This window comes from Gymnoscopelus braueri, assembly GCF_963280865.1.
Source record: "Gymnoscopelus braueri genome assembly, chromosome: 18".
NCBI classification, from domain to species: Eukaryota; Metazoa; Chordata; class Actinopteri; order Myctophiformes; family Myctophidae; genus Gymnoscopelus; species Gymnoscopelus braueri.
The window spans coordinates 26,074,030-26,088,896 of NC_137618.1; the positions used below are offsets into that span (position 1 = coordinate 26,074,030).

At 39.4% G+C, this 14,867-nt stretch overlaps 1 protein-coding gene across 1 annotated transcript; it reads left to right on the top strand.

The window, feature by feature from the left end:
• Nucleotides 1-12,742: 12,742 nt before the first annotated feature.
• Nucleotides 12,743-13,711, top strand: LOC308073290 (beta-1,4-galactosyltransferase 1-like; the record flags this gene model as incomplete). Its single annotated transcript, XM_080412168.1, has 1 exon — nt 12,743-13,711. One exon carries the CDS (start codon nt 12,743-12,745, stop codon nt 13,709-13,711), a length of 969 nt encoding a protein of 322 aa, XP_080268294.1.
• Between the last annotated feature and the right edge of the window lie 1,156 nt (nt 13,712-14,867).

The following is a 14,867-nucleotide window of genomic DNA, read 5'->3' on the forward strand; positions in this document are numbered from 1 at the left end:
ACCTTTGTGTTACTTTTGCATTACTTTCACAAAACATCCTCAAATAAAAAAGTTCTACAATATTAAACGGAAGAGGGTTGGCTAAATGTAATAGAGAAGAATGCCTCAGTCAGTGATGTTATTGTATTAAAATGTTATTATAGAAGCCTAAATGAAACCAAGAAGTTGTAGCACCCTCTATCAGTGCATGGATATGCATATTTCTATGCACATTTATAAAATGTTATAACATTCTGAATGGTGAATGGTAGACAATCTGTTAGTGTGCATGAATTTGTTTGTATCTTAAAAAACATTCCTTCATATAGCAATGTTACACACGAAAGTAATATTATTTAATGTGTTACACATTACCCTCAAGCTACTTGTATACAGTATAGAAGCCTATGTCACTGTGAAATGGCCAATGTGGCATCGTGACTGTAACCATTTCAATATGAATACATTCTACCGAACAATCCCTCTCCATTGCAATGATGCTCTCCAAAGCGGTGAGTACATTTTCTTTACCAGAAAGCTTCCTAATAATAACAATTAGATCTATTTCATCCCACAAAGGAAATTACGTTTTCAGCTTCACCCAGAGTGCTTCTCAAGTGAGCACAGAGGGGAGCAAAGTTAGGTGTTAAGTGTCTTACTCGGGGACACCTCAGCACCGGGAATCAAACCTGGGACCTTCTGCTGACAATTCAGCTATGACCACCCACCCTCATGAGGGAAAAGAGGTTCAAAGCAAACTTCAATGAAATATCCTTCTGATTATGTCATAACTGCTTAACTGTAAGCTAGTCTACAATTATTGCCTTTCCAAAAGCAGTTGAGTTCAAAACATTATCACAACTCACAACGGTAGAGTTAGGCTATTGGTTTTAAAATTTACCAAAAACAATAATCAAATCACGCGGATTTCTGGATCCACATGGGAACGACATGGCTCCAATGTGGATCTTGGACTTAATGTGGCCAGCCGTATCATCTATGAGGTATCTATGTCATATAATGTATGGTATGATTGTAGCCCGATCTGACCCCCTTTGACTTCCATTACATTACATTAAAGTTGCATAATTCAGATAATATAAAACATATGCTGAAACTAGAAAAAGTGCTCCTCGGAGCACAGGTCTCCGCCAGGTCAGGTACGTTATTCTGGCCTCCTGGTGGCGCTATAATAGGCCAATGTGAAAAGGGCGCCATTTATTCTTAGGTCTTTCACGGCAATCAGACCTTGCATTCATGATTTGAGGCATTTTGTTCCAAAAATGTGTTTTGCTAAATTAGACCTGCTGGTGGCGCTATAACAGGCCAATGTGAAAAGGGTGGCATTTCTTCCTCGGCCTGTGCGTGTGAAATTTCACGGAAATCGCAAGCTGCGTTGAGGCAGTTTGTTCAAAACGGACCAATCCTGCAAACTTTGGATGGCAACCTTAACCAATGAGGATGGAATATGGGAAATCGGACAGATCAGGGTTGATCACATGACTATAGAGATACTGTGTACCGATTTGCAAAAAATTGGTTTTGCACAAATTGGCCTCCTGGTGGCGCTATAACAAGCCCATGTGAAAAAGGCAGAGGTTCTGAAATGGCAGACATTGACACGCTAATCACCTGTTTAAAGTTATGACACTTTATTCTGTATTTAACACAATTATTGGGGAAAGTGAGAAAAAAAATAATAAAGAAAGAAAATGCACGTAAGCTGTTTCCCCCCCCCCCCCCCCCCCTCCGACGTGAAGCCCCCCCCCCCCACACAAATCCTCCACCTCCATAAACCCCAAACCTCACCCACTCCATACCCTCATGCCCGCAGCGGCGCAGCCTCTGCCCCACCTCTCCCGTGACGTCTGAGAAGGAAATAAATAATTAATAAAAATAAAAATAATCCATTTGGGCTTTTCGTATTGTGAAACTGAAAAGGAAAACACCATGACGCCAATTTACTCTCTTTTTACTGAGAAGGAAATAAATAATAAATCAAAATAAAATAATCCATTTGGGTTTTTCTTATTGTGAAACTGAAAAGGAAAACACTATGACGCCAATTTACTTCTTTAGTCCCAAAATACATAATGATAGAATGCAAAAGACAAAAATGAAAAAGCGGGCAGTTTTGACTTGATTTAGCGTTTATTAATTCTGTAAGGCAGAACGGTGAAATGACGCCACTTCCGTTTTGGATCCGAGTTCTCAATATAAAAAAAGCGCAAAGCAACACCTTATTCCTTCTTCAGTTGCACCTCAAAGAATGACAAAAGGAATGAGGCAAAACGAAAAAAGGGACCGCTTTGGTGTCGTTTTAGTGTTTCTGGGTTTGTAGAGTAAACATGGAAAAAGAGTCCTTTTTTGTTTGCTTTAGAACGAAAAACGGATATGGCTTTTTTGTTTTTTGAACTTGGCGTAGAAAAGGAATTATCCATAGGCCCCCTGACCCTTATTCTATTAGTTGCGGAGGTCGTATTTATATACTTTTTTAACGTGCGACAATATCGGATGACAAATTGGAGCTCAGTGGGCAAGCTCTATCTGGTTTGTATGATTCATAGAGACACACGGCCGGAAGCGGAAGGCCTACAAATCCACGCCCACTTTTGACACTCGGGGTCCGTTAGAACGATGAACTGCAGCTCTCAATGCAATCTCTATGAGAGGCATTGTAAAATACCGTCATTTCACTGGTTAACTACTGAGGCTGTAGCGATTTTTTTTGTGTTCTAATAATCTGTCCCATTTGTTTAATTTGTCCTTTTTAATGTCCCATATCTTTCATCTCGATATACTACCCACAATATACTATAATATACTCCATCAGTATGTCAAAACCGCTAGCATCGGAGATCCAGACTTTAAGTGGTCGCATCACGGACGCATCCCTTGAGGTTTTCAATACCCAGAAAACTGGCGAAAGTGGCCGTTTTCAATAGATTTTGGTCATTATCTCTGGAACAGAAGGTCCAATCTGCTCAGTTCAAAGCTTGTTGGATGCGTGACTTTGAGGACATTAAGCACGCAATGACACATTTTCGGGTTATTTTTATTTTTTTAGGGGAGGCGAGATCTTAGTTGGGCAGGCGACCGCCTCTCCTGCCTCTACAGTGGGTACGCTGTCGGTCGGCGCTCGGCGCTCGTAAAGACAGTGATGTCACTGAAATGCCTGTCTGCTGTCTACCCTCTGCTGTGTTAGCATTATGGGTAACTCGTTAAAGTGGCAAATTAAATGTGAAACACATCAACTATTAAGAAAACAAGAAGATATGTTGACAAAGACACTCCATACATTTGGAAACATATTTTTATTTAAATCAATATCGTCTTCAGTTAATGCAGGATAATTTTAAAAGTAGGCTAACTTTCATATCCTCTCATAGGGAATGCATTGGCAGCTGCAGTTCATCGTTCTAACGGACCTCGAGTAGCGGCGCTGTCTCAAAAGTGGGCGTGAAATTTGTAGTCCCCGTGTGTCTCTATGCGATGTTAAGTCAGGATGTGAGTATGTGTGAGACGTCAGCAGTGATGTAATGTAACTAAGTAAATTTACTCAAGTACAGTACAAGAGGCTGCGTGGGGGTGTGGTCTACATTGTAGTCAGGAAATAAGGTGAGATAAAGAGACTATGAGTCAAATGACTAATAGTCTCTGAGGATATGGATAAAGAAAAAAAAAATACAGATAAAACACAAAAAACACACCAGGATCATGTTTATGGGTCCTAGACCTAGATAAAAATAGGGGTTTGATGCAAAATCGGCGAAATGTCCCTTGAATAATTAGACATAGCCTGTGTGTATGTGTGTGTGCGTGCGTGCGTGGCGTGCGTGCGTGCGTGCGCGTGTGCGTGTGTGTGTGTGTGTGTGTGTGTGTGTGTTGTCTTGGCAGCCTCCAGAGTGTGTCAGCCTATAGCCAGTGGGGAGGGGGCTGTGAGGGCAGTAGGGTTACACCCAACAATAGAACGTACCGCAGGAAGGCATGGGAGAAGAATAACAGGACCATTTGTAGGAATTAAGAGCCATACATGACTGATTGAGTTAATTTGACCTATTCCTAGGGACCCCCTAGCTGAGAGAGAGATGAAGCAGGGACCCCCTCAATATTGTATAAAATAGTGTTACAGATAAAACTCTTTTTTTTTTACTTGGTCTGCTATTTTTTCCCTCTACACCAAACCTCTTTGCCAAAAAGAGCTGCGAGGCGTTGTGAGCTTGTAGATCTTCTATTTTTGGCTAAAGTTCTCCTCAGAATAAGGATGCTAGGGTTCAAGCGGTTAATAAAAAAAATAAAACTATCACACAAAGGTTTTGCGAACCCCCTATAGTAGCTCTGAGGACCCCCTAGGGGTCCCGGACTCCCTGTTGAAGACCTCTGATCTAAGAGTTGACTGACACAAAAATAGAACCACTCAACGAAAGAGTTATGAGTGTGTGTAGGCCATATTTGTCGCATTGCCATTGTTGGTGTTTCCAAACTCTCCCTCTCTTTTTCTTTTCTTTTCTTTTTTACCTCTATTTACCCAGGGTATGCTGAGCACTAGTGCTCTGTTTTCAGCAACATCCTGCACACTCACACTAGGGCTGGTGAATTAATATTTGAATATCGAATATTCCTCGAATATGGGGAAAATATGTTTATTTGAATATGAAAATTAATATTTGAATATAAAAAAAAAGAAAACAAAAGTTTTTAAATTGTATTTTTAATGTTTGTTTGACAGGGACAATACAAAAAACAATGTATCAAGTTATAAAAACAAACAAAAGATATGTTTTATTGGATCCGAGCACTCGATACATTGTTTTTGTATTGTTTCTGTAAAAAAAAATGAAAAAAAAACATTTAAAAAAATAATATATATATATATATATATATATATATATATATATATATATATATATATATATATATATATATTCTTTTTTAATAATAATAATATTCGAATATATTCAAATTTCTGCCAATTATTAAGAACAATATTCGAATTCTTTGTCACACAAAAGTAGCAAAAATAGCCGATCTACAAGCTCAAAACTTGAGCTTGTCGATCTGCTATTTTTGCTATTTGTGGGATCGCTAAAGCGATCACACTACTGTTATCTTCAACACTTTTGGTCACGTTTTTTGACGGCTAACTAGTCCTTCATACTTTTAGCTACAAACTCCGTTCCAACTCTTCAACGTTCGGCCTACTCAGGACATGTCGGCTACCATTTGAATTTTTGAAATAATTTGTACTTTTAGAGATATTTCACTTTTTACTTCTAAAAAACTCCCATTCATTTCAATGGAGAAATTCATACTTTTAGATAGAAACTCCGTTCCAACTCTATAACGTTCAGCCTACTCAGGACATATTGGCTACCATTAGAATTTTTTGAAATAATTTGTACTTTTAGAGATATTTCACTTTTTAAATAGTGAAAATACTTAAAAGTTGATAAAAAGAGTAAAAATACTTAAAAGTTGTAAAAATTAGTAAAAGCTACTTTAAAGTAAACTAGAAGGTACTGTTCCTGAAGAAACAGTGTGGGATCGCTAAGAATGTTGATGGTATTGAGTATTGATAGTGTTAGTAGAGTTAAAGGTTTTAAAGGTTTTAAAGGTTTTAAAGGTTTTAAAGGTTTTAAAGGTTCTAAAGTTTTGAAAGGTTCTAAAGGTTTGAAAGGTTTAAGAGGTTTGAAAGGTTTAAGAGGTTCTAAAGGTTTGAAAGGTTCTAAAGGTTCTAAAGCTTTGAATGGTTCTAAAGGTTTGAAAGGTTTAAGAGGTTCTAAAGGTTTGAAAGGTTTGAAAGGTTCTAAAGGTTCTAAAGGTTTGAAAGGTTCTAAAGGTTTGAAAGGTTTGAAAGGTTTAAGAGGTTCTAAAGGTTTAAGAGGTTCTAAAGGTTTGAAAGGTTCTAAAGGGTATTTACTTTAAATTATTTTTAGTCACTTTATTTACTTTAAAGTATTTTTTACAAATTTTTACAACTTTTAAGTATTTTTACTATTTTTTTCAACTTTTAAGTATTTTTACTCATGTTGAGTACTTTTAAGTATTTGCACTCAGTATAAGTACTCTTAAGTATTTTTAATCAAGGTACTTACTTTAAAGTATTTTTAGTCACTTTATTTACTTTAAAGTAGCTTTTACTAATTTTTACAACTTTTAAGTATTTTTACTCTTTTTATCAACTTTTAAGTATTTTTACTATTTTTTTCAACTTTTAAGTATTTTTACTCATTTTGAGTACTTTTAAGTATTTTTACTCAATATAAGTACTCTTAAGTATTTTTACTCAAGGTATTTACTTTAAAGTATTTTTAGTCACTTTATTTACTTTAAAGTAGCTTTTACAAATTTTTACAACTTTTAAGTATTTTTACTCTTTATCAACTTTTAAGTATTTTTACTATTTAAAAAGTGAAATATCTCTAAAAGTACAAATTATTTCAAAAAATTCTAATGGTAGCCAATATGTCCTAAGTAGGCTGAACGTTATAGAGTTGGAACGGAGTTTCTATCTAAAAGTATGAATTTCTCCATTGAAATGAATGGGAGTTTTTTAGAAGTAAAAAGTGAAATATCTCTAAAAGTACAAATTATTTCAAAAATTCAAATGGTAGCCGACATGTCCTGAGTAGGCCGAACGTTGAAGAGTTGGAACGGAGTTTGTAGCTAAAAGTATGAAGGACTAGTTAGCCGTCAAAAAACGGTGTTGACAATAACAGTAGTGTGATCGCTTTAGCGATCCCACAAATAAAGTGACTAAAAATACTTTAAAGTAAATACCTTGAGTAAAAATACTTAAGAGTACTTATATTGAGTAAAAATACTTAAAAGTACTCAAAATGAGTAAAAATACTTAAAAGTTGATAAAAAGAGTAAAAATACTTAAAAGTTGTAAAAATTAGCAAAAGCTACTTTAAAGTAAATAAAGTGACTAAAAATACTTTAAAGTAAGTACCTTGATTAAAAATACTTAAGAGTACTTATACTGAGTAAAAATACTTAAAAGTACTCAACATGAGTAAAAAAACTTAAAAGTTGAAAACAAATAGTAAAAATACTTAAAAGTTGTAAAAATTAGTAAAAAAATACTTTAAAGTAAATAAAGTGACTAAAAATAATTTAAAGTAAATACCCTTTAGAACCTTTCAAACCTTTAGAACCTCTTAAACCTTTCAAACCTTTCAAACCTTTCAAACCTTTCAAACCTTTCAAACCTTTTAAACCTTTCAAACCTTTAGAACCATTCAAAGCTTTAGAACCTTTAGAACCTTTCAAACCTTTAGAACCTCTTAAACCTTTCAAACCTTTCAAACCTCTTAAACCTTTCAAACCTTTCAAACCTTTAGAACCTTTCAAAACTTTAGAACCTTTAAAACCTTTAAAACCTTTAAACCTTTCAAACCTTTAACTCTACTAACACTATCAATACTCAATACCATCAACATTCTTAGCGATCCCACACTGTTTCTTCAGAAACAGTACCTTCTAGTTTTGAATTGGAATCCTGAAAAGTAGCATTTTTATTTAATTTCAAATGCATTTAGTTATACTTATGTTAACTTGTTTAACTTAAATACAAATACATTGGACATAAAAAAACAATAGAATTTTTACATTAGTCATTAAGCTACTAATATATATGTTACAGGGTGAATGGAGAACCAGGTAGATTGAAGAAGGCGCGTTCGTTTTTACCACCCACCCAGCAATTCTGTAGAAGCAACACTAGAGGGAGCCACAAGCCAGGCTTGTGCACAAACATATATGGCTGCGACCACACACACACACAGTCACACACACACACACACACACACACACACACACACACACAAGCGCACACACACGCGCACGCGCTCATGCTTTTTTTGGTTTATTGAAAGCAGGACTGTTAAGATACTTTTATTGTGTTCTGGCTTTTGTTTTACTTTCTCCCTGACACACACCCACACACCCACACACACACACACACACACACACACACACACACACACACACACACACACACACAGTGATCCATGAAAAGAACTATTCTGTCCCTATCGGTTTACAACTCAAACGGAGCTGAGTCGACTAGTAGAGCATCGGCCGGTCAGCGCGGGCACTCGCGCCTGGAGGCGCGAGGGCGCGCTTCCTCGGCCTCAAGCTCCACTAAGTCGGCGCGCCTCCGTCGTGGACAAGCGTGTGCGTGTGCACGCGTGTTCAGCGTTCCCCTAGCGTAGCTTCCTGGTTGCGTCCTCCTTCTCCTCGGAGGAGAAGGAGGACGGTTTATTTCGTGAGGAGGAGCTCCTCCTCGAGAGCCTCACGTAATAAACCCTATCTCGAAAAGCCCCGCCTCGCCCCGAAGCCCCGTGCCTAAAAACGAGCGCTCTGTCTTCAATCTACCTGGTTCTCCATTCACCCTGTGACATATATAGCGGGTCATGTTTGCATGTTTTGAATTGTAAACAGCTGAAAATAATAACACGTCAGTATTCCAATATTAACCTAAGGGCCGAATTAAGTGAGGGCGGGGGCCGCATGTGGCCCCCGGGCCACCAGTTGCCCACGTATGCTTTTAGGCTATACCGCTGTTGATGGATCTCAATTAATAATGTATATCCACTTAATCTATCCACTTTCACATTGAAAGTATGGATCAAAACACTGGCAGACGAGGACAGCTGACGCTGCCCCTAGACCTGGAACGCATCTGTGTCACTTTAGGTTTCTTTGGCTATTCAAAAATAGCAGATATACAAGCTCATAGCGCGGCACAGAGTGCCGCGCTACGAGCTTGTAGATCTGCTATTTTTGAAAAATCGTAAAAAAATTGTTTATATTTTTTTCAAAAATCTGTTAGGATTTAGAAAACATTTTAAGAATTGGACTCAGGCCTTAATGGGTTAAGGGTGGTACAGTACCTGCACGGCTGTGCCTTCCTTCGGTCAAAATGACTTTCATTACTTGCACTGCATGTGTGCTTATAGAGGCTGACAGGGACAGCATTGATCGATATCAAACTAGACCAGAGTTAATCATTTGGCACAGAAGGAGGGGGAAGGAACAAAGCAAGCTAGCTGGCAACGCCAGGCCAGGAGGTTCACACTTTGAGTCGGCATTAGAACGTCCCTTTTTAACCCATTCAATCCAGGCAACGCATCCGTGTCATTTTAGGTTTCTTTGGCTATTCAAAAATAGCAGATATACAAGCTCATAGCGCCGCGCTATGAGCTTGTAGATCTTCATTTATTTATTTTTAATCGTGAAAATGTGTGCAAATCTTTGAATATATATATATATGTTTTAAAGCGAACATTTTTTTACCCTGATCTGTGCTTCTGGGGGTCCCTGGAACAACATATTTTGAGATGGGAGTCTGCGGCCAAATACATATCATTTTGGGGGTCAACATAGTTAACAACATACGTTTTTTCAAAAGTTTTAGACGACATTTGTAGAATCCACAGAAGCAAAGATTTGAGTTACAAATGTTCTCTTTAAAAATATATATATTGAAAGATTTGCACACAAAAAAACTCGTAGATCTCGTATCTTGTAGATCAGCTATTTTTGAATAGCCAAAGAAATAAAAAAAATGACACCGGGTCTTAATGGATTAACTCCTGTAAAAGTTGCAACAAGGTCAAAAAATAACTTTTCTTACACAGAAGAAAAATACAAGAACTACAGCGCTAACACTAGAACTGGAACGCAGTGAGTCAGCCCATGCCTTCATAGAAAGAAAAAAAAACATCCCATACACATCAAGCAGTCATGACAGAGGAAGTGCCTCAGTCATGGTACACGCCCGGGCAGCTCCCCTGAAGCCATGGTTTATACCTCGTTGCACAAGTGTGTCGCCCGGCTGAAATCAGACGATCTATAAGCTCACAGCGGGCCGCGTCGCGAGGCGTTTGTGAGCTTGTAGGTCGACTATTTCAGGCGGGCAACGCTCTCGTATACGAGTTCACAAGAGTATAAATTAAGCATGAGTGCGTGCCCCTCGCAGTAACAGTACGTTTTAACAGCGGGCGACTCTCGGGCGATCGCCGGCGACATCGTCCAAAAGATAAAGAAAATCCATCTTTTCATCGCCCCCCCGCCCACTTCGCCCTATCGCCAGTAGTCGCCGGCTCTCATAGACTTTCTTTATCTTTTGGACGATGTCGCCGGCGATCGCCCGAGAGTCGCCCGCTGTTAAAACGTACCGTAAGAATGGAACCATCGCTTCAGTGACTCTCTGACAGACGCGGTGAAATGACAGGCTAGTCCCGGCGGGACGCTGACAGCGCTTACTCAGAGAGGCACCTGTACTCACGTGGGACACACAGGAAGTACAAAGGAACAACCTGAGTGTGCCAAACCATAGAGATATAGCCTATACACGCAAATATACCGCATTGGCCGCCGATGAAGTTCATTGGCCAACGCGGTCGCCGTATGGGCAGGGGCGAGCCGCGCCTCCCAGTGATGGAAGAAGCACTCACATGTTTCACTTAAGTCAAAGTATAAGTATCAATACTGCAATGTAGATACACTCTGATACAAATAGAAGTACCGTATTCAAAATGTACTTGAGTAAAATTACAATATTTTCCTCTGAGATGGGGTAGAAGTAAATGGTATTGAAAAATTGTAAATACTGAAGAAAGTACAAATACCTCAAAATTGTACAGTGCTTGAGTACATGTACTTTACATCGCATGATGTATGCCCCATATACTTTTTGTGTGTTGAAGCAGGGGGTCTCGCCACAATTAAAATGATCATAATAACTCACTGGAATTCTCAACCGATTTCTAAGTGGTTTTGTTTGTTACAAATGTAACAGACATGTAGTGGTTATGTTATGATGCAGATTGGTTAACATGTATTGATTAAACATTTTGGTTTTCATACCAAACACTGTATCGTATTTAGAGTAAGAGTTATAAAACAGAAATATATATATTTTTTATATATATTTCATATATATTCAACTCAGACATATTTCTTGCAGTGGAGTTATGACAAGTGGGACCCCTGTCAATATGGGGAGGGGAGATATATACCTGCCAACGTTGACGTACGATCCAATGCGGCGTCTATACGTAATTATGTCTGTGGTGGCAAACACTCACAAAGGCACACTGTCAACGACGTAAACAATGTGAGCATATAACTGATTGATTTGCTGTGGGGGGGATCCATGACTATGCTTTCGATAACAAATCGGACCCTGCATAGGCACTATATATACACACACGTGCACGCACACACAAAACACACACTTAACCCATTCAGACCATGAACGCATCTGTGTCATTTTAGATTTCTTTGGCTATTAAAAAATAGCAGATATACAAGCTCATAGCGCGGCACCGAGTGCCGCGCTATGAGCTTGTAGATCTGCTATTTTCTTTTTTTATCGTGAAAATTTGTGCAAATCTTTGAATATATCCTACTATAATTCTACAAAGCTCTATAGTGCGTGGTGAGGCCAAAAACTGTTCTAACCGGTTCTCCTCAGTGGCTGGAGCAATTGATCTGAATTTTCACACAGCCATTCACCATTACCATGTGCACGGAACAGCGAAGCCAGTTTTTCGATTTCACAAACGTCGGCTGTTTATTAGCGTTTTTATGTAAAAGAATGTCGCCATGGTTAGGGCTGCCCAGCGAGCTATGGGATGATGGCTCCCGGGTTGCCAGATCATGTGCGCATATCCCCCCCACGGGTATGGACTAGTATTTTTTAAAGCGAACATTTGTAACTCTTTGCTTCTGGGGGTCCCTGGAACTAAATATTTTGAGATGGGGGTTGGCGGTCAAATACATATCATTTTGGGGGTCCTTGACATGAAAAAGTTTGAGAACCACTGATATAGAAACATACGTTTCTCAGAAACCTGTTAGGATTTAGAAGACATTTGTAGATTGAATGGGTTAAAAGACAGAATGGATTTGCCAATCCGAGAACAACCACACAGTCTTTAGGGAATTGTGTTTTTATTATTTCATAACAAAGCAATACCCAGTGGTGGAAAAAGTACTCAAATATTTTACTTAAGTAAAAGTAAAAGTATCAATATTGCAATGTAGAAGTACTCCGTTACAAGTAATAGTCTTATTCTTATAAAGTATTAGCATCAAAATGTACTAAAGTACCGAAAGTAAAAGTACTAAAATGTTTGAAAATTACAGATCTACAAGCTTACAACGCGTCGTGTTGTGAGCTTGTAGATCGGCTATTTTCAAATAGCCTAGGTATAAAGTAGAGCTAAAGTGGTTAATATGTGTTTTATAATGTAATAATTTATATCTGCAAAGTAACTTGTAACTAAAGTTCTCAAATAATTGTAGTGGAGTAAAAATACAATATTTGCCTCTGAAATGTAGTGGAGTAGAAGTAAAAGTATAGACTCCAGTAAAGTAAAAGAACCTCAAAATTGTACTTGAGTAAATGTACTGGTACAGTACTTGAGTAAATGTACTTGGTTACTTTACACCACTGCATATAAGGCCAGATGAGGTCACAAACAACAGTGACGACACGTCACGGCCGGCGGGCTATTTAAGAGACACGAATGAACCATAGAGCTCTGTGTTCGTTGTGAACGGGAAGTGAGCGATTTCTAACCTTATAACCACTGAGCTTTATAGCCGAGACAGGACAGGGCGGCCGGCAGACCAGACAGGAGAGGAGACCAGACAGGAGAGGAGACCAGACAGGAGAGGAGACCAGACAGGAGAGGAGAGGAGAGGAGAGGAGAGGAGAGGAGAGGAGAGGAGAGAAGAGAAGAGGATGCAAAGGTTTAAACAGATACTTAGTGTTAGTCTTACGTTAGTGTTGCTGTTGTTGTTAGTGGTGTTGCTGGTGTTTGCAGGCCACACACACACCCCCCCCCTCCTGGCTGCACCACCAGACAACACACCACCAGACAACACAACACGATGTCCTGAAGACTCTCCGCTCTTGATTGGCGCCCTGAATGTGACTTTCAGCACCAAAGTGAGTCTAGAGCAAACTCTGAACGAGAACCCTAACGTTGAGGCCGGTGGTCGGTATGGACCAAAAGAGTGTGTGTCCTCCCAGAAGGTGGCCGTGATCATTCCCTTCAGACACAGAGAAGAGCACCTTGCATTTTGGCTCCACTACCTCCACCCCGTACTGCAACGACAGCAGCTGGACTATACAGTGTATGTCGTCGAACAGCATGGCGAAGAGACGTTCAATAGGGCTAAGCTGTTGAACATTGGTTTCGCTGAGGCCCTGAAGGATCGTGACTACAATTGCTTTGTGTTCAGCGACGTGGACCTGATTCCAATGAACGACCGGAATGAATACGGCTGCTTCAGCCAGCCCAGACACCTGGCTGCTGCCGTTGAGAAGTGGAACTTCGGCTTACCTTCTCCCACTTACTTTGGAGGCGTAACATCGATGAGTAAAGAGCAGTTTTTGAAAATCAATGGTTTCCCAAATAACTATTGGGGATGGGGCGGCGAGGATGATGACGCTTATAATAGGGTTATGCTTGTTGGTATGTCCGTGTCACGTCCCAATGGAGAGGTGGCCAAGATGAAGAACATCCCTCATGCGAAAGACGAAGGCAACCCAGAAAATCCAGAGAGATGGGACCAAATCACTCACACCAAACAGACCTGGGCAACAGACGGGATCAACTCTCTGTCCTACGAGGTGGTGAGGACAACGAGAGGACCGCTGTACACCAACGTCACCGTGGACATCGGCAAGCGGCCGGTCATACAATGACACCAACGGACAAGAAATGGAACAAAATCAAACGAATGAGAGGAAGAGCAGTTGATGTGAGTGTGAACAAAGGAAAAGAGAGCTGAGGATAACCCATTAACACATTCACTGCCAGGTAAGGCTGAACGATTAATCGTTTTCAAACCGAAATCGCGATTTGAAACCACGCGATTAGCTAATCGCAAAGGCCGCGATTTTTTTATTTTTTATTTTATCATAATAAATCATTTTAATATTCATATTAATCCCAGAGCTCCCGCGGGACTTGTCTCCTTCTCTCCAGAGTGGCTGCCTGCCTCTCTCTACAGGGAGCGAGAGGGCAGCGAGCCCCCCCCCCCTCTCTCTCTCTGTCCCTCTCATAGAGTTAGGTCTCCGTCGGCTACGAGTATTTAAAGTTTGTCGAGCGCCGCGCGGCCGTGTTGCGCAAATCCCTGATGCCGCGCGTAGCGGTAAAACATTATTATTATTCGGTGCGACACAAGTAGTGTAGTAGTAGTGTTGCTCCTATCTATGTTTGTTTCTGTAAGTGTAACTTATATTTTTCCCATCATTATTAAACTATTACTGTTGGATGCTGTGAATCCTGTGATTCAATGTAAACAATACGATGGAAAGCACTTCCTGGTCAGTGTTGCCAGGTTTTGTGAGAGAAATAAGCAACCCTGTCTATGAAAACAAGCCCAAAAGAAGCGACTATGGACTGTATCTTTGTCACTTATGTTATGTACAGTGGTGGAAAAAGTACTCAAATGTTGTACTTAAGTAAAAGTATCAATACTGCAATGTAGAAGTACTCTGTTACAAGTAAAAATTCAAAATGTACTTGAATAAAAGTACAAAAGTATTGGTATCAAAATGTACTTAAAGTACCAAAAGTAAAAGTACTAATGTTTGAAAATAGCAGATCTACAAGCTCACACTTCACTAAAGTTTTCAAATAATTGTAGTGGAGGAAAAGTACAATATTTGCCTCTGAGATGTAGTGGAGTAGAAGTTAAAGTATTGGAAATTAGAAATACTCAAGTAAAGTACAAATACAGTACTTAAGTAAATGTACTTTAGTTACTTTCCACCACTGCGTTATGTATTCTGAGTTTTTCACTTCCAAGGAGTAGTAGTAATACAATGTACAGTAGGAGAGGACTTTGCCTTGTGA